The 21,365-nt window shown below is 42.5% G+C and overlaps 1 protein-coding gene across 2 annotated transcripts in view; it reads left to right on the top strand.

The window, feature by feature from the left end:
* Window positions 1–21,365, top strand: part of GLRX3 (glutaredoxin 3) — a 131,677-nt gene that overhangs the window by 26,498 nt on the left and 83,814 nt on the right. Inside the window, exons 2-3 of one of the 2 annotated variants that reach the window (XM_069239737.1) lie at window positions 1,165–1,273; window positions 15,731–15,805. In XM_069239737.1, coding sequence (XP_069095838.1) covers window positions 1,165–1,273; window positions 15,731–15,805 — 184 coding nt within the window. Of the gene's footprint in view, window positions 1–1,161; window positions 1,274–15,730; window positions 15,806–21,365 lie in introns of both variants that reach the window. The other variant, XM_069239736.1, reaches the window with a different exon arrangement.

Below are 21,365 nucleotides of genomic sequence, written 5' to 3' on the forward strand. Positions count from 1 at the left end.
CAAGCCACAAGTGACGGCACAGCAACAAAGTGGAGTGGGACAAAGGGTGTTGGGGGGAGCGGTGGGGGCAGATGGCCTGCAAGCACATGTACTGGTACAATAAAATAAAAATAAAAAGTACCTCCGAGGAGTAGTGGAAGGACACACACTAAGCAATGAAGTAGTATTTGGCCGCGCTCAGTGGTAGGGAAAAACAAGAAGTGCTGAAGCAAGCACAGACTGACCAAAGAGAAGCAAAGAAATGAGATTGATGACGAAGCCAATCAGTGTTATGTAAAGGGTGGGCTGTACACAAAATCTAAAGAAAGTGTCTCCCAAGAGACCGTGTAAGTGCTGTCTCAGGCAAGATCTAACACGTATGGAATGAATATTGTTCTCGGAAGAATGTCAAAACCCATGAAAGATGTATGGATGTTTTCAGCATGACTGAAAGAAAGCCTCAGATATGAGCAAACGTAATCACAATGAATTAGGGTAGGTGTAGTGGAGGACAGGTGCAACACGTGAGAGTGCAAAATGCACCTCATCATGACTACTGGAACTGTGTTCTCTAGAGTCTTTCATGGTTTTTCTTTCTGGTAAATCAGAAAATTAGATGCTGCACGGAAACAATGCGGAAAGGCTAGGAAAACACGCACTCACTGTTTAACAAGTCTTTACTTGCATAGCCTACAAGGTCATTAGCTTGTCTCATACCTAAGAAAACCAACACTTCTGCATATCAATGAGAGTGTGACCTAAACGATGCCAATGGTTTACACCCTTCTTAGAGTTATTTTTGCTCTTCTGAAAAGATTATTAAGCAGTCAGGTGCCCATCGGATAAAGCAGGATGCAAGTGCACCCTTAGGTACTACTTATAGATGAACAGAAATGTTTTGCCCAGTACCTCATTTAAGTAGTTTTTATGTTTATGTCAGAAACACGTTTTTTCCACTGAGGGAAAACAGAAGATCTTGTATATGCAAGTAACAACGAGGGATAGAGTGAGTGAGGGATCTAAAAACAACCTCACTGTCCCCAGCAGACAGACAGAACAGTATATTTGGGTGCACTTTCTACATACTTTCAGTGTAGGTTGTATTTTTAAGATTGAAGGTGATATTTTTCTTGCACATTATTTGTTGAGATCATGATAATGCAGCGTGTTTTTTTGTTTTAGCAGATCACTTGTAGTTGTCCATTTTTGGGCACCATGGGCTCCTCAGTGCTCTCAGATGAACGAAGTAATGGCTGTGTTAGCCAAAGAACACCCAAATGTTACATTTGTGAAGGTAAGTCTACATTATGTTTACTATATTATTGTTTATTTAAAATGCCTTGCCAATGAACCTAATTAGCATACTGAGGGCACATGTCTTTGGAATCATAGTTAAACCTGTTTGTTCAATTTTAGTAGAATAGTAGAATTCGCATTTGAGTTGTTGTTTGTTTTTTATAGTACTTAATTGTATTTGCAACCCTATTTAACCTTTATAAAATGTCAACACCAACAGTTTCTGTCATGTAGTTTCTTTCTTGTATGCATGCTCTTGATTTCACTGATCTTCTGTGGTTGGAATTATATTCTTGCTATAACCTTTAGATAGCCAGCTCTTTATTTAAATATTTCCTTAAATGTAGTATGCAGTTTACCGTCCTGATCAACTGAGTTCTCAAACAGCGCTGTTTGTTCTATAAAGTTTACATCACTGAAGAAGGAAACTGCTAGGAAGATGCATTTTGATTGATACATCTTCCTGCATATTCCTCATCTTACAAATAGCTTCTTAGGTGTCAGACTGACCAGGAAAAGATTTCTCCATCAGCTTCAGCCGCAACTCCACACACTGGACTTGACAACACTGGCATATACTAGGCACCTGATACACAACCTATGGCCCTCTAGGGTAAAGGGGTAAGGGGACCAAGAGGAATATGTGGGCTATCTGTGTTTGCATACTCCCAAGGTACTCTAACACAGTGAAAAGCAAATGGGATACGAGACATCTCTGGGGAGCCTCATGGAGGAATCTGATGAGTGAAGCCTTGTAGTCACACATTCTTCAAAGGGCTCAACCAGACGAAATACCTGAAAGGCGTCTGCAGCCTTTCGACGAGGGAGGGAAGAAGCATTCGAGCGTTTAGCAGAAACCGAAGATGTGTTATTTTATGTGTGTACCTGCTGTGTGTTAAATTGCATGTATGCTTAGAGCACAGCCTATTAGGAATTCTTGGTCCTGACGAAAGCCACAGAGTCTGGATGGGGCCTCTGGCTGGAACATGTTCACCTGTCTGATGCAGAAGCAATAGTCACTCTCCAGTATCTCCCGTATTTTTTATGATCTTGTTGTCCCCTTCCCAAATTAAGGTACTTTTCTAGGAGAAGGCTTCCAGTATTTTAACTTATTTTCTTTTGTGGATCGCATTACTCCTTTGTCATCCTCCAGTGCTTAATGCAAACACAGGAAGCCTGTCTGCCATTAGAGCATTCTTTTTCGAGCAAGGACGGCCAATGATGAAGCATTACACCCACGAGGATGTGTGAAGCCAGTCCTTAAATTTTTTATAATGTGTGGCACTTTTTCTCCTCATTTTTTTAAAGCTGTATACACACTTTATACCAGTCAGGGACGCGGTCCCCCAATACCAGAGCAATTTCCAGGCAAGAGCGTTGTCTCTTTAATCCAGTTTGCTTCTCCGTGTGTGAATATAATAGGCACCACCATACACACTGACGTCAGTTCTTATTTTCCCATGCCTCATTTAGGCGTTCTTGATGTGTCTGTCGGTACTTCACTAACTAAAATTGCTCAGCTTCAACAGCATCAGGGTCAATATCTACAGCAAAGAGTTTCAGAGTAGAAGTCCTATTGCAAATACTGCAAGCTAATCCACACATTATAATCATGCATGTGGTATCTGATCATGACTTTATGACATGCAATTGTTGTTCCCTGATGTACCCAAAGACCATCAAAGAAGAGGCGGGCCATGTTATATTTGGTCAGGGTGTCACCTCACAACAGGTCTTCCCCATCAAAAGTGCAAATAGTGCATTGGCAAGGAAAAATCCTCTTCTTCAAGGAACAGTCCTGTTTATAGCACAGTGCAGTTCCCTGTCACTGCGCTCTTCCTCCTTTTAGCTGATTCTGAAGCTGGAAAATATCGACCTGGATTCACTGTTCAGTCGGTTGACCCTGAAAGTAGAGGCCTTCCGCCTGACAATGCTCGGTATCTTTAGTTCGGCTCTGCTACCATCTGGGCCACTCCCTAAAAGCTGAGCTGCTCCTTTGAGCTTGGTGATAGATGCTGGTCCTCTGGGCTAGTGACCACAGTGATCCACAACCACAGTCCAACCCCCTGTCTGACTGGCACCATCTCCACTATCGCCCTGGAGTCAATCATGGCACTGGGCTCAGAGTTGTCATGGTTGCTGCAGTCAAAGTTGGTTGAAATAATCCAGGTGACTGAAGAGGTCGTACATGCCTGAATGAACAGCCTCTTCCTTAGGTTCAGAAATGTATTTAGATGCGTGAGTTATTCAGATGAGATTTGAAGGCCATAACCCTGCGAGAAATGATTCAGATTCCAACAATTTGCTTCTTCTTTCTTACTTTTATGCTATCCTTTATCTTGCTTTACAAAACGCGGTCTGCATAACTCTCCAGAAGGACACATACCTTTGCCACCCTAGATTCCCAACAAATGGAGAATTCTCCTTTTCCACAGTGGTGCATAAAGCTGTAGAATATCAGCCTAACCTTGCTGTCAACTGAATCAAAGTCTAACATTTTTACAGACTTTGTGCACTCTACTTCGTCATTTGTGAGTTATTACTTTTATTTAGAAAGGTACTGTGGAACATGTTTGTCTGTCAAGGATATTCCCTTTCTCTGGCAATAAAGAAATTGCTGGACCCTATATGACTTCCCGGGTGACCCTAACTTCTTGTCCTTACACAGTTGAGGGAGAAGCTTGGTGACTCATACTTCGCCCTCTGAATTGAAGCACATTGCCACCCATTGGTCTCTCTGGACAGGGAGTCTAAATAGCTGACCCCCATGTGTTGAACATTTTTGATTCAGGCAATCTTACTCTCCATACCATTTGGGGGAGTAGCCAGGGCAGCACTTGTAAGCCTACCAGAACACATGAAGAAGCTGTTTTCTGATTTTGTCACTGATGCCTTGAATGCTTCAAAGTTGATCCTGAAGTGTGGCTTGGATTTCGCAGATAGTGTGAGCAGGTTATTCATCACTGCTATAGCACCATGCCTGTATATGCTCCGCTTTCATTTCAGGAGCTGTCCAGGACACTCTGATGGACATCGCCTTCAATGGCGAGTGGCTTGCTTGGAGAAAAAGCCGATTCCCTGGAACACTTCAAGAATACTATAGCTATAGCTAATTCCCTTGATCTGGAATCACCAATGTGGCATTTCCACTGGCAGTGCAGAACACTCAAGGACTGTTCCAGAGCCTTCCAGTCCTGGCAGATATAAGCCACTTAGCTGGTTGAGACACCTCAGCAAATCTACCACTCCGTTCATGGCTGGGTTGGATCTAAAGATTGCCATTACCAGCAACAGCTGATCAAGTTCCCTCTCTCCTCTCTTGTATCAAAACCTCTCTGTGCTCCCCATCTTTCAGTGAAAAGAGGCTTTTTTCACTCTTCTGTTATTTGAGAGACGACCTCAAAAGGCTGCTGGGTCATCCAGCCAGCTGATCTGCAAGGGCTTTGCCCTTCCATCCTGTCCCTCACACTGTACTGATCTTCTACCACCGGGGAGTGATCTCCAGCACACACCTTCATTCTAAAGTCACATGTCTTTGCCTTACTAATCAAAGGGGCCATGGAGTTTGCACTTCTGCAAGAGAGGAGCATTGACGTCTACACCCTTCCAGAGGCATTCTGAGCTAAGTTTTGCTGGTTTTGAAATTCCAGGAGGCCTTCAGCAGTTTGAAAGTCAAAATATTTTCATACTTGGACAACTAGCAGATGAGTCCCCTGCGCTGGTCAGTCTTCGATGGATGATGATTCTTCTCAGTGTTTTGCACTTTGCCATCAAAGCATAAAGGTCCTAACTGACTGCAAAGCAGAGTCTGGCCTTCATAGGTGCAGTGCTGGACTCATCCTCTGTGAAGGCCTTTCCTTCTAATAAGAGGATCATAGATGTTAAAAAGATGATTTTGGGGTTTCTGACTTGGATGCATCTTCCGATCCTAAAGGTGTTACATTTGCTTGGCCTTATAGTCTTTTGCATTGTGTTGGCTCCGTGTGCCAGATGGTGCATGAGGGCCGCCAAGGGGTGCCTTTGAGGGTAATGTTTACAGCACCAAAGGAGCCGCTTGGCTCAGGTGGAATTATTCCAGTTAGTCGACTTAGACTTGCATAAGTTGGGTGGACATCGCCAATCTCAAAGTTAGTCTGTTTATCAACCACAAGTCCATCCTTCTATGGTCACAGACACCATTGCACTCGGCTGGGGGAGAGGGGGTACCCATCTGCATGGCACGATGGTGTGGGACCTTTGGTCTGAGTCTGAACATCTCGGAGGATCACCATTCAGATTCTCTCAGAAAACACCACCTCCGTCCGTAAATATACATTAAAATGTATCTATCATGCTCCAGCCAAGGCCCACATTTTCCTCCAAAATCCACAGCTTTTCTAATTTGAGGAAAAGACACAAGAAAACACATTACCTGCTTCTGAAACCTCTCTTTACTCTCAATGAAATAATGCTGTTAATTAAGACCATAGTGCACAGAAACCGCCATCCGTACACATCAGATAAATTAGTATAATAATATAAGTATATTGATTAGTGTGGAGAAGCACAACTTTTGATATATAAACACACACAAGAGTACACATTCTTGATATAAAAAAATAACTAGAAATGTGTTTGTGCTAAGGGATACAACTGTAAAGAATGCAATGCCAAATTGGCTTGGGCAAATGCAAATTTAGTGTCAATTTAGAAATCTGAACAAAGGGTCATTCATAAAACTATACAAGAATGTGGGTAATGTTCCCAACAAGTCATAAACTCTGTTGAGGTCCATGAGTAGAAGAACTGGCTAAACCTTGCTTTACAGAAGTTTAATAAATAAATGTTAATAGCGCTAATCAATCGTAAATGTGAAGCCACCAACAACTTTTCTCTCTGCGCAAGGCATTGTGCTCTACAGTGCTCTACCACACTTATATTGACCAAGTCATGATGATAGCAGGCCCCCTGGTAAACATGCAAGAATCATTCTTGTGTGGCTATATTTTGATGCTCATGCTTTATCAGTCATACTCCTACTTGACTTACCTGCTGCAATATCCATAGAACCTTTGAAAACGTTACTTGTATTTGAGGAGATTGGGAGTGACCCATTTGTCTTTTATCAGTTTAGTGGGAGAGGTGCTTCTGGTCTTGCAAGAAAAAGTAACATTAATTTAATGAATTTGAAATGCCTAAAGGCTATTTGCTGTGTAGAGATGACTTTAGGAAATAGACTCTGCACTGAAGTTCTAGGAACTAATCTGACTGGGTGTAATCACTTTTACCATACTGTGGTGCTTTTTTGATCTAAAGATATTTAGATGTTCAGAGAAGAAATCATGGAGTGCAAATACCACTTCAATGGAACATTCTGAGGCCAGGCTATTAGTCTTAATTATTTTCTGTTGAAGATTAAATAGATCACTTGAAGAACTATGCTCAAGATAGTCTAATGTTGTGACTGATTGTTAGACTTGGCATCCTTGGCGTGGTCTCCCATAATTTTTTGCCTCTGCTTCCCAGTTTGTTGATGTGTGCTGGACCCTGTATTTGCTGTTTTTTGATACTCTGGGCACTTTACCACTGCTAACCAGTGCTAAAGTGCAAGTGTTTCTATCTATGTAAAATGTATGTGTAATTGGCTTATTCATGATTGGCATATTTGATTTCCTTGTAAGTCCTTAGTAAAGTGCACTAGAAGTGCCCAGGGCTTGTAAATCAAATGCTACTAGTGGGCCTGCAGCACTGGTTGTGCCACCCACCTTAGTAGCCCTGTAAAACTGGCTCAGGCCTGCCACTACAGTGTCTGTGTGTGCAGTTTTAAACTGCCAATTCGACTTGGCAAGTGTACCCACTTGCCAGGCTTAAACCTTCCCTTTTTATACATGGAAGGCACCCCAAAAGTAGGCAATAGGTAGTCCTATGTGCAGGGAGCAGTGTATGTTAAAGGTGGGACATGTACTGATGTGTGTTACATGTCCTAATAGTGAAATATTGCTAAATTCAGTCTTCACTGTTACAAGGCCTATCTTTCTCATACGTTGAATTCAGGGCTGCCTTTAAATATTATTAAAGTATAATTTCCCTTTGAGAGCAGATAGAAATGTGGAGTTTGGGGTCTCTGAACTCACAATTTAAATATACATCCTTTAGCAAAGTTGGTTTTTAGATTGTTAGTTTGAAAATGCCACTTGTAGAAAGTACGCATTTTCTTGCTTAAACCATTCTGTGACTCTGCCTGTTTGTGGATTGCCTACCTGGGTCAGTTTGACAATTGGGCCGTTTGTGAATCCCCTCTAGACAGTGAGTCAAAGGGAGCTGGGGTGTAGCCTTCATATACTTATGAGCCATCTGTGCTGGAGTGGAGGTAGGAGTGGTCACTTACACCTGAATGGGATGTGCCTGCCCTCTCACAGTGCAGTCTCCAACCCTCTGGTGTGTGTGTGGAGCCTGGCCTGGGTGGCTTAGGCAAGGCAGGATCTTGTGAACAACAGAGACTTTCCTTTGAAGTATGCCATCTTCAAAGGCAGAAAGGGGTATAAGTGTTGGACCTAAAACCCCTGAAAATCAGATCACTTCAATGCGGCTGATAAACGACGCGCCGCTGGCCTCGTGGTTAAAATAGACGCTCCACCTGCATCGCGGCTGGGAGATCGATGCATCGCTGCTGGAGAAACAGTGTGATCCTGCTTGCGGCTGCTGATAACGATGCAAACCCCACGCAGTGCAGTTTTCTAACACTGTGTGGCCGGATTTTCCACGCATCATCCGTGTGCGTCAGTCACCCGACTCTGTGCGGATCCGAGGTGCCCCGTCTGGAAATTCGACACATCGCTGTCTTGCGGGGGAGAAAAACGACGCATCGCCGACCTGACCGGAGAAGAAACGATGCACGGCCTCCCTTACAAGGAAGGAATCGACGCATCGCTTCCTTTTCTGACGCACACTCCCCGTGTGCTTTATTTTTTACAATAACGAGGTACTTTGAGCAAAATCATAGTTTCCATTGTTTTCTATTGATTAAGACTCTTATTTTGAAAATTCATATTTTGACTTGTGTATATTGGATTTTTGTCTGTTTGGTCTTGCTTGATTTAGATAAATATCACCTATTTTTCTAAACTGGTGTGGTGTCCATTTTGTAGTGTTTTCACTGTATTACTGTGTATGTTGGTACAAATACTTTACACATTGCTTCTGAAGTTAAGCCGGCCGGCTAGTGCCAAGCTACCAAGGCGGTGAGCGAGGGTTAACTGAGCGTGATTTTCTTTCACCCTGACTAGAGTGAGGGTCCTTGCTTAGACAGGGGTTAACCTGCCTACCAATCAAAGACTCCATTTCTAACACTCATCAATACTAGTATCAACCTGTTGGGATGATAGCGATGGGCTCTTACCATGGTCTGAGTGTGGACAATTATTAATAGATTGGATATCTACCCCAAGGGTGTTCAATTTAGGTCCTGAAGTGTCCGATCCATTTCAGGATATACATAAAACATCTATGTAAATACAATTACTCTAAACAGAAACCCTTTATATAGTTGGTGAGTATCTGGCATGGATTCAGCCGTCCGATATCTATATTGAACAGATGTCTTGAGGTCAGTGCAAAAGTTAAAACGTTGTGTTGTAATAGTACGTAATTACAACTGGTGTCACCTGCAGTGCAGATTGTCCTAGAACGATGCCTTGCAGGTACCATATTCTTCTATTTAATATCATCGATATAAGCGCAGGCAACACCCACTGTTTTTTTTCCCTATCGTCTTGCCAGATTCATTCTCAGTAATTTAGCTTCTTGACACCCAACACTTGTTCCCCTGTACCATTTTGCAATACCATTGGTACACCATGCTGTTCTGTCCAACCCAAAATGACTGGTCAGGCTCAGATAAATACAACTTAACGCGTCCATTAGCTAAATTCGAGATCTACAGACCTGGACTCTTCCTGCATAATTCTGTTCCATGCGCAATTTCTCTGTAATAAGTTATTTTTATGCTCTGTAAAATAAATGCCAGATTGTGTTAGTGTACATTGAGCACTTATCTCCAGGTGGTTTATTTGCAGTCCCCGCCTACCTTACTTTGTGTTTTGCAACCTTGCCTCACTTCATATCCCTCTCAACAAAAAGTACCACGTACCTGAACATCTCAGCACATTCACCTGGTCTCTCCTCAACAAAAAAATCCCCTGCTTTTTCTTTCGACACACTGTAACAAATTGTCCACTTCTCCACAGCAGCACAATCTTTAACTATAGCATGCTACAACTTGCTATAAACCAAATCCTCTCAACCTTCACACCAGTAACAGGTTTACCCCACTTCCAAAATCTAATATTTGTTCATGTGTGAGCTAAAGCGCCCCTCTCCTTGTCCAACGCACCAGTACTCTGTAATCCTATTAATATTTTAATCATGCACCCTCTCGCAACATTCTTTTCATATCTCTTTGCCATTTTCTTCTTGCACCCCAATTTCTTTGTATTTCTCCCTTGTACCTCCCTATTAAAGAGTTGGATTATCATGACATTGCACAATGAATTGATCCAGTATCAGTTACTCTCCCGTCATCTACAAATGACTGATGTGGCAAATTCCCTTCAACACACTAACAAACTGATCACTAGTTTCTCCTTCTCTGTATCAATGCTGGCTTCTCTGTCACAAGATTAACACCGGACCATTTCATTGCTCATTATGCGTATTGTCAGTGTTTTCCCGAAGTCATCCAGTTTTCTTTCCCCATGAAATTGTGTTTTTTGGGCATCTGCCCTCACACCATTCATGAATCTCTTTTTTTCCCTACTGTGTCAATAAGCAGTACCATGCAAAACCTCAAAATGTATACCACACATCCCTTCCGCTAATAAAATGGAATTGGTGATTTGCCACTTTGCATAAGCATAGTAATGCCACACTGTGCATAGGGTTTAACCAGTAAAAAGACAAATCAACCAAAGAAAAATGTCTTTCTTATGTCTTAGATGAAGAATGTGGTAACCAAGTTCAAATCCTTCAGCCAGCCAAGCTCCCCATATCAAGATAAAAATAATGTGTTCTTTCTTTTGAATACTTGTTCATTGTTTGGTTATGATTCTTACTGCAGCTTTGTCCTGTGATTTAGGATTGCAAAAGTGATGTGTTATATGCCATTGTATTTGTATTTTGAAGTTCAGCATTTGTCCTAGGACTTCTGGTGGCATTGTAAAATAATGCTGTTGTAGACACGTCTTACAAAATCACTATAAATACAGAGACCTTTTCACTTTCTTCAATAATTTAAGATAATCAAGCAGATGCCCAGTTGATCTTTGGAGGGAATTTTAAACGTGTGCCTACTGTGTGGTGGTAGCAGCAGTTGAACTGCCAATGAAGATTAATATAGAAAGTGTCTGAACACCAAGACATTGCCTTCCTGTTACAGTAGTTCCCAATTGTTCAGTCACTTCTTGCTGCAGTAATGTGCTTGAAGTGAACTTAGGTTTATTTATGTCTGAAAATTCATCTCAAGAGGGCTTCCTCGGACTGTTGTAGTTGGACTCTTGCTCCTAGGCAAGACTGCTGGTTTACGGATGAGAGAACCTTTGTTTGTAGGCAACTAGGCCAATCCTACAACAAGTTGCAGCTTTTGGACCACCCCCCCGGCTCACAAGCAGTACCTCACCAAAAACCCAAGCAGTAAAAGGTGATTTCGGCCAGCCGTTTTGTACGGACTCAAGAATGCGACATCTCAGGGAAGTCGTGGTTAAACGGAGAGTACCCTTTTCTCACATGAGTAATAAGTCTCAGTAACACACAGGCAATGAAGAAGATGGAGTAAAGTTTTCAATAGGTTTTATTAACAAGACTGCAATCTACTGTAAAATACATGAGCTGCAATGTTTAAGCTAATGAACAATGCAAGGTGCTAAATTGTAAAGATGAGCGTTGTAAATACAAAGGCCACCACTATCTTGCAATAAACATGAAATGTAAAATGTCCATAAAACAATAGCATGGGGAACCTAATCTCTAACCTAAGAGAGCTAAGTGTGTTAAACCTAATCTGCCAGTACCAGGGCCATGAGAAGCACCCCCAACCCTTGTTACAGTGGAATGAGCTCTCTAGATTAGACCTCGTGGTAAACGGAGGCTGCGTCTGCATCAAGGCGACGTGTAGCATAGATGGCATCAGTAGCATTTGGTAGGAACCCCTCTGATAACCTTGTCTGCGTGAGATGTATTTATATAGATCTTGTAGGACCCCTGATGCAGGTATGTTCTCAAACAATAGATAAGGAGGCATGCTTGGGGCGGTAATTAAATTAACATTTCCCTCCTAAAGTATATCACGTTCCTGTCACATGCAAGTGGGAAAGGGACATGATCTGAATGCCTACGTATCTTACTTAACTTTGACGCTGATGGTGGTGCCTTTACAAAGTGGCACTGATAATGTAAAATCAAAACATTTCACTGACTATAAACATAGCAGCCATTTCTAAAGAATTAGTTAAATAAATAGGCTAAGACAGAGCAAGCTAAGTAGGTTAAAAGTCACCAGGTGACCTGCAAGCTAGAAGGCTAAGCTAAACTCCTGATTCCTGTTAAAACTTAATAGGATCCACTACAAGACTATAATGGTCTTCAGGCTCCTTGTAGGACTGTGGAGCTTCTTCATTCCTTGGGCTTTGACACCAACTTACCCAAAACACACTGTCCGCAAGTACAGCATTTTCTATTTTTGGGTGCCACTTCAGATATCGGGTTTATGCCTTCACAGTAAATGATTTTCTTTAGTTGGTCATAAACCCCAAGATTAGAAATATTAAATAAGTGCTCTAGTTGGTGGTGCTGTGAATCGTCCTGGGGTGTTTGTTCACCTTTGGATGCATTCACATGTTGACCATCTAGATTAGGAACAACTCTAGATATTTGTAGCACTGTAAGTGTTTTCACGGTCTGTAGATTAGCAGCAAATCCGATAAATTGATTGATATGTTAACACTTGGTGAAGTTTCTGTTCCACACTTAACACCTACCACAGGATATTTTATGATCTTCTTCTAGGTGAAATAATTCTCTGATTTTTCATGCGTCTCTCATTCAAATTTGCCAAAGCTCTGAAAATATCACCATTGTTGGATATTGTTCAGAAATTTGCTTAAGGAGACATTCTTTGGTAGTCACCATGCCTGCCAATGTATTACATCATCCTTTTTGAGGGGGAGTCACATATTCATCGATTTCGGCACTTTCCCAGATAAGTCTCACAGAATGTATCTCTGCAAATGATTCAGCAGCATGTGTCTCTTTTTGAGAAGATCCACACCACGTTGGAAAATGACTTGGCAAGTGCACTGAATCACAATCTGTGCAATCTGTGCAGATGAGAACTGCATATAGATGTTCCAATTATTTACATCCAGGAGTAGATTACCAATTCAGTTGATCTCTTTTGGGGCAATTTCCTAAACGAAATGCCACATGTTTTATTTTGATCTAAGAGATGATGTTACTTTTTAATTTGTTTAAATCAGTGGGTCAGTGTAATTTTTGAAGCTACTCTGGCATATACTAGGCATGTGAGAATAGTTTTTTGTGCCCGGGATGCTGTTGTAATTTATACACATTTCCTGAAAAACTAACTTAATTTCTTGAATAACAGCAAACTTTGCTTACTTCTGCCCTTTACGTTCCTGAAAAATGCCCAATATCTGGATTCTGAAGTCTCTATGATTCTTTTTATTATTATGTAAACAGTGATTGATGGACCCCTTAGCAATGTCATTGGTACTGTAAAGACATCAATATCATGGGAGATAGATATGTCCACAAACAAGATGGTAAATGTAAACCAGTTTATGTGGAAGTAATTGCCTGGAACGTTTAACAAGGTCAAGGTTTCACAAACAATCATTAATTATTAAATAAACCATGAATGTAAATCATTAGGTTTACTCATGCGCAGGGTCTTATGTTTATTTGACAGCAAGAGGAATTATTCAGTGAGGAGAATCCCTTTGGAAAAATATAGTTTATATAGGTACAGGAAGTTGGTATGGATAGAGATATTGAATACAGACGAGTGCGCTTCAGGGAGTGGGAATGGTTGGCTATAGAGGGCATATAAAACAGAAAGCAGCTTTAAACAAAATCAGATCAGTAAACTCAAAGTTTTTCATACCACCCATGTACTTCCAACCTCTGATGACAAAGCAGAACTGGGGCTTGTAAACAGGAGACTGGACTGCATGTTCTTCCACAATGGTCCTGCTTCAAACTAAAAACACAGAGAACGCCTTGGTTATTTGGTTTTTGTGCTGCTGACTGGAGGCTAAAAACTTTTTAAGTGATAAAATAGCTTTTTCTGGAATCATTACCTTACTGTAAAAAAAAAAAAAACTGTTTAAGGAAGTATTTAACATGTGACTTAACTTATAGTTTACATGCGTAACATTTTCTTATTGAATTGACTTCACATGTTTCGATTGTTTCATCAAGACGTACCTATTTTCTGTAGATAGGCCGTTCTTAGCTAGTGATGTGTGAACCCCAGGGAGTCAGTGATGCCTATTGAGGAGTCCAATGGCCCAAATGACCTTTAACCATTGTGTTCTGTCTATCATACGTATTTTGAGCTGAATAACTATATAAAGGTGTTTTCTCCTGGGAGAATAGTAGTTTCATTGAGTACGAATAATACTGTTTTTTACATACCTGTTAATGAAATAAATGAAGCTATGTTTAAAATAGTCATAAGATTTTAAAAATATTTTTAGTCACATGCTGATTGCTAGTACAGGACTGGGCATGGGTGAATGCATACAGTCACTGTATGCATTAAAACACGCTCAAACCTGAACTAGTGATCAGCTTCTGACTAAAGACATTTGAAATCCTTATAATTTTCTAGAAAATTATGTGCATCTGCACACTTAGAAAGCCAGTATTCTAACCATTATTTGGTATATGCAGGTTTGCACAGATAGTCTGCCCAAAGGACCTTCCAGGCTGCACTTTTTACTTTTTGCTCTTTTACATGAGTAGCCACTTACAGTCTCCAAGCACCCATGCTGTTGGTATTGGAAAAGTGGCAAGCTTCCCCTTTTCAGAAGAGGTAAAATACTTCCACAGGCAGAGTACCAACAAAGTAGGCGGCATGTACTCTGACATAATGAGCACCTGGTCTTCTCACTTTTATATAGTCACTATCTTTGGCACATTTGACACTAAGACCCTGCATGGTCTACGGCTTTGTCCATACCAAGCTTGATTCCTGTCCTGTGCCTTTAGAGGCCAATGTCACTCCAGTTAATACTTCTATCCCACGACTTCTGCTGAGTCCTCTGATTTTACATAATTACCTTCTGATTTATGAATACGACCTGGATTGTATACTGGTGTGTAATTGCTCTCTTATTTAAACATGCAGTTGCAGTCAGTCAATTAATAAGTCATTTGTAGAGCACTTCTTGTCACTGTGAGGGTATCCGGGTGCTGTAGGGGTCCAGTTGATTATCCACAGCCAGGGACTTTCGGAACGCTAGAAGTGGTTAGAAGGAAAGTAAATTTGCTGAGTTCATATAGCGTGTAATTATTGTTGAGGTTTAAAGCAAGTAAATGTCTCGGGGTCCCTGGCTCTCAGTTGTGTTTGAATGGGTTGCAAAAAGTGAAAAGTTTAAGAACCACCGCTGTTGTTCTAGCGCAGTAACTGCAAAATAATTTTTTATCATTGTACCACAAAAATGGCACAAACGTGCCAAGTTAATAATTATTTGTTCTTTTTAATTTTGTTATTACGTGCGTTTTCCCAATATATTTGTATAACAGTCATAAAAGAGCAGCACACTTTTGTTAAAATATTATGTATATTTAACTAGTGTATCGTTTCGTTGTCTAACGGTGTAACAAGCTAGTGTACCTGCTTGAGCTTCAGTAACCATGAAGGTGTTAAAAGTAACATTTAGCAGACATCAATAGGTTATTGAAGAAATACTCCCTTTTTGCTCCATAATTTGCAGAAGGCTGCAAATGTCACTCATGATGTACTGCCTCTTGAAATTAGTCAATAGAGCAAACAGCAAGAATCGCTGTGGGCAGAAAATAAGCACTGTAATCATGACATAACTGGGGTCAGTGATTTATGGATTTCAATATAGTTGTAGCTGCATATGATTGAAAATTTACTAGGTCACTAGTGCACCAAAAATTTTATTCGCTGCCTGCAGGCATCTTTTGAAATGTGCAACAAAATAAAAACCTCTGAACCTGTTTTGACTCGGTGCAGACTCCTTGGGTGACATGCGAGCCGAGCAAGTCTAATTTAAATGCAAATGTCCCGCAAACTTTTGCATTGAACTCCATTTAAACATACAGACGGTCCGCAGTGATGTCATCTGGGAATGTTATAAGCCGAACTGACGAGTATAATAGAAATGTGTACAAATGACACCCCATAACATGTTTATTCTGTTTATTTCTTAAGCTGGAAGCTGAAGCTGTTCCGGAAATATCAGAGAAATATGACATTAGTTCTGTTCCAACATTTTTGTTTTTCAAGGTAAGAAACATAACTGGTTATGTGAAAACTGTTATTTCGAAGTATATAAAATGACATTGCAGGTGGCCATAGATTGGCTTTATTCTTAGCTCCTTGTTTAAAACACGCCAGCGTCGCACATTGCCCCTCAGATATTTGTTTATTTGTTACAGTGCTTGCACCTGTTTTTCCTTACATTTGTCTCCTTGCTTTATACTGTGATTCTTCATTATTTGTGTTTATTCATAATATACGATTTTAATCAGAGATGGTCCGAAACGTCATTTTTTTATCTTGTGTTTGATTTGTCAAACTTTAAACTGGTAACAGCTCAGATTTTTTTTATCTACAAAGCACCGTTATCTGCTTTTTCTTCTCTCATTCTCTGTAAACAAAATACAGTATTAACGGTGATGCCCAGCATGTCTTCTGTGTCTTTGAATCTGTTTGATAATTAGACTATAATTGGTTGTTAGTTTCCACCAGTTGAAGTTCCAGTTTCCCTTAACCACTCCAGTCCACATATTTGTGATAAAAAAAATAACTGTAACAAAAGAAGTATACAAAAAAAGGTGATAGATAGAATGCTTGAATGAAATCTCAGCCACTGGTTAACTTTGAGCCGCATCCCAGAACATTATTATTTTACACACAATGAAACCTCAGTTTGGACCAAGTCATTTGCATGTCATTCTTGACCCTGCTCCAATAGGAACAGTTTATCCTGAACTCACCAGTCGGATATAGCTTGGTTCCATTACCACATTGTGCACGGGTCCCATGTCTGAGCAGTGACCGAAGACGCATGGATCTTTACACCCCCACTGGCAGTCTCCTGTCCCTCCTGCCCCCCTACTGGCTTCTTAAGATAGTGCTGTCCCTTGACGAAATCAGTGCTAATGAAGTAAACACTTTTATTTAGTTCTGCATCTTCCCATAATTATTTAGTGATTCTGTTTGTGTGACCTTTAAAAGCTCAGCACTTTCCAGTTGTATTTGCTGCAATTTCTTGCTATTTGTTAGAGATGAACATTTGTGATATTCATGACTGAGTCAGACCCTTAAAGTAACACTTTAAAATGAAAATAAAATGCTCAGTATGCTGCAAATTGGCAGAACTGCTCATCTACTGCCAGAAATGCATCCATGTTGTATATTAAATCTCTAGATGGTAGATATACAGATTTACCGAATCTGTCTCTAGCCTGTAGTTTTTTCCATAAGGTTAAAGATGAAAGCTCCCAGAAGACATATTTTGGAAATTCAGCATCCACGGAGTCCCTTGGTTAGAACTTTTTCAAGCTTTTTGGGCCAATTCACTTATTACGTGCTGTAATAATTTCACACTCACAGCCATGTTAGCAGTGAGTGTTTATTGTTGAATGCCATTTGTTTTGCTTTCAGGTTTAAGTTTGGGTTGTCTCCCACATGCAAGGAGCTTCTTTATGTTTCTCCTGTAGACATCGGTTGGGTTCAATTTCCAAAGGACCTGTAGGACCAAGGGATTCTGCATAGGCCATTACCACACTTTGTAGATGGTCAAGCATGAAGGTGTTAAAATAATGCTGAATATATCTTGTACACATTGACTGAAGAAAGTGAGTGGATAGTTTCAAGGTGTGAAAGTTACTGTTTGATGGTTGTCTTTTAATTTGCAATGATCTTTTGAAATCTTACTGGCTTGCGCAGATGAAGACTCCTAAGGATCTCATGCTGAGTGCTATGTAATTTTCCGAGTATTAACCCCCATCCCACAAGAGTTGCTGACATCAGAAGTACTGATGACCGGGCTGGTGAACATATCATGAGTTTACAAGTGGGACCTTAGTTGCCCTCTTAGAAATGGGGCATTATTGGGGAAACCTGTAATTCCTCATTCCTCCTTTGAGTTTCACCCGTAGTTTGCAGTTGCTATTAGCAGTCAAAATCGCCCAGTGAATCAAAGAGGCTTTTTCATGTTCCCACAAATCTCAGTCTTGATGGGATGGTGACTTTCATTACTGATTTATTCTGAATTACAGTTAGTTTAGTAATGATGCGAAGTAGAAGTTTCTGTGTAAAACCCAGCAATTTTCATTAGGCCCTGAGAGGATTCAGTTGTGTGTTAGCTCGTATTTTCTATGGTCCTTTTAGTGTATCATAAGGATATTTCTTTATTTGCTAAGTGTGGGTAGGCCTATCCCAAGAGCTGGATGTGGATAAGCTTAGAGACTCATTAGCTGATGGAAGTTTGATCCATAGGGAGATGCTATTCATAAGTGTTTCAGCAGATCCTTGAATATGGGAACCCATTTTGTTCTGAGATTTGTTTTCTTGTGGAGGTTACCTTGCTTGGTCTTTGAAACTGTTACAATGATCTAGAGGCATTGCTTATTTTACTTACAGTTTTATGTATCCCTTATTGCGGTTATCCATCCCCACTTAGTTGCTTTTTCTGTATTATAGCTAAAAGGTTTAGAGGCTTTCTTCCTTAAGGATGCGTTTTGTACAACAAACCTTTTGCTGCTCACAGGTTAGTTGAGACACCACTTATTTCAAGGGTATTGGGAAAGAAGAGAAACCTGGACTATTCTTAATTAACCAAGAACCATAGAAAATCATTAGTCTATGTAATCCTTAGCTTCATTGTTTTGTGACCATTAGATAAAGTAATCTAGCCATCAAAAATTACATTCTCTTGTCAGATCCTGCACAGTAAATATATTTTCCATTCTTAGTTTATGCTCTTTAACACAGGAGTGAAGGCTTAATAGTTTTAGAGACACATTGCAGCGCAATGCTGAACATCTCCAAGATAAGAGTCCATTCTGATGGATACAACTACCTGTGGATTCCTCACCTAATGAATACTCCCATGGCGCCAGCATTCAACGGAAATCTTCTTCCTAGTCTCTGCACGTCGACGAGGACGTCACTCTAGCCCACGCGACGCCGTCTGACGTCATACAGGCAATAAGAGGTCCTCGACGACGTGCCGACGTCAGTTCCCTTTTTTCCGTGCATTCGAAACGGTTATCTTCGATGGAGCAACTGTTACTTTCGTGGTTACAGTGTATTTTTTGCTGCGTAGTCCTTCGCTGCAGTAATAATGTCGCAGAGAAAGTCGGGTTTTAAGCCTTGTCGTGAGTGTGGGGGCAAGATGTCAGTTACGGATCCTCACTCCGACTGCCTTTGGTGTTTAAGCTCCGACCACGACGTCTCGACTTGTGATTCATGCCAGCACATGAATCCAAAGGCCCTCAAGGAACGTGAGGCGAAGTTGTTTATGGCGAAGTCGAAGAAAGAAAAACATCATAAGAAGTCTTCTTCGCCAAGGCATCGGCGTCATCGAGACTCCCGGCGCCGTAGAGAAGCACGGCGCCATTCAAGCAAGGAGACTCGTTCCAGGTCTTCGGATCGGCGCCGGAGGACTTGGGAGGTCAGTCCCACGGTCACGCCGCATCCATCGACGCTGTTGCCCTCTCCGGCGTCACCGACTTCACCTGGACAGGCGTCGGTGATTGAAGTGGTGCAGCCTCTGGTGTTGTCTCCGGCGTCGCAGACGTCGAGGCCGGCGTCGGGGTCGCCTTCGATACAGGCACCCCAGTATCCGGCTTTTCCCACCCCTGGAGCCGATAGTACCGCATTCCTAAATGCGATGTATACCATCTTCCAACAGATGGCTCCAGGGGGTGCTCCGGCTGGCCCTTTGGACTTTTCATTGGGTGATCCTGCGCCTCTACGGCCGGCACCCTTTATGCCCTTTCTCCCTCTTGGGAACGTGGCCTCGGCGCCGGTGTCGGCGCCGGTGGCCGCTCCGGTGACTTCGGAGGGATTGGTCCCGGAGATTTCCATTCCGTCGTCCGGATTTCGTCCTGACTCCGGTGGGTCCATCCGCTCCGAGTGCTCTTTCATCGGCGCCGAAGCTACCTGTGGCGCCGGACGCAGCGTCGGTTGCTTCTGAAGATCGGCGCCGATCTTCGGCTTCGGCGGAGGCTTTGTCGACTCCGCGTATCGAGCAGAGGCTTCATTCGAGGAGACGTGCTCTCCGTTTATTAGAGGAGCAGGAGTACCAACGAGTCCTGGAAGAAGGAGAACTAGAGGACTCGGGTGATGGACTGCATGGTCTAGATACAGCCAGTGGGCTGGACACTTCCCCTGAGTGGGATCTTTCGTCTCCAGGGGAATACACGGAGGAGGCTGCTTCCTTTCACGCAGTGGTACGGAAGGCAGCTAGTTTTCTGGACCTGCCTTTGCCGGTGGCAGAGACAAAACAGAACCTTCTGACAGAGGTGCTTCATCCGGCCTCAGCTGCGGCAGAGCCTCTATTGCCGTTTCATGACGCTTTGCTGGATCCGGTGCTAGAGGTGTGGAAGAGACCAGTATCTTCCCCAGCGGTTCATAGAGCCGTAGCCAGGAGGTATCGAGCTGCACCAACTGACCCTGGCGTTCTTTCTAGGCACCCTACACCAGAGAGCTTGGTGGTGCAGGCCTCCTGTTCATCCAAATCAGCGCCTGGTTCTTTCCCGACGGTGCCTGGGGACAGGGACTCGAAGAAACTGGATGCGCAGTCCAAGAAAATCTTTTTGTCCTGCAGTCTGACGTTGAAGGCCACCAACGCAACTTGTATCCTGGGGAGATATATTCATGCTCTTATGGATGACATTTCCTCATCATTTACGGAGCTTCCCCAGGGTCTTTTGGATGTTGTTTCAGATGCCCAGGCTGCCGCGACCCAGATTATTCAGTCTGGGCTGGACACGACCGACTCGGTGGCCAGAGCAATGGGCACGATTGTGGTGGCAAGGAGACAGGCCTGGCTCCGTAATTCGGGGTTTTCTGCAGATGTGCAGTCAACCCTATTGGATCTCCTTTTTGATGGGGACAAGCTGTTTGGCGCCAAGGCAGATTCGGCCTTGGAACGTTTTAAGGAGAGCAGGGCCACAGCCAAATCGCTAGGACTCCAAGCTCCTTCTTCCTCTGCCTCTTCCAGGATTTTCAGGAGGTTTCGGGGATTTGGGCGCGGCTCTTCCTCCTCTTCCTTTTGGGGGAGATTCCAGCAACCTGCCTCTTCCCATCCCTATAGATCTTTCAGAGGGAGAGGGAGGGCCCGCACCAGAGGAGCCTCTCAGCAGCACTCTGCTTCTTCCTCGTCCTCTGGAGGGGTGCAGCAGGGAAAGCAGCCTTAGGCTTCCACCATTTCCCACTCACTCCTCTCCTGTAGGGGGAAGATTACAGCATTTTCTCCGCAAGTGGAAGACTATTACAACGGACACTTGGGTTCTCAGTATTGTGGGAAAAGGCTACACCCTTCCTTTTCGGGAGTTCCCGCCCCTCATCCCGCCCCTCCCATCTTATTGTTCAGAAGAACACCTCCTGTTGCTAGAACAGGAGGTACAAGTCCTCCTTTCAAAGGGCGCGGTAGAGTTGGTCCCAGAGCAGGAAAGGGGTCGAGGTTGTTACTCAAGGTATTTCCTGATTCCCAAGAAGGATGGTCGGTTGAGACCAATCCCGGACCTGAGGATCTTGAATTGGTTCCTCAAACAGGAAAAGTTCAAGATGCTGACCCTAGCTCAGGTGCTTTTGGCGTTGAACAAGGAAG

The sequence above is a fragment of the Pleurodeles waltl genome, chromosome 6, assembly GCF_031143425.1.
Source record: "Pleurodeles waltl isolate 20211129_DDA chromosome 6, aPleWal1.hap1.20221129, whole genome shotgun sequence".
Taxonomy (NCBI): domain Eukaryota; kingdom Metazoa; phylum Chordata; class Amphibia; order Caudata; family Salamandridae; genus Pleurodeles; species Pleurodeles waltl.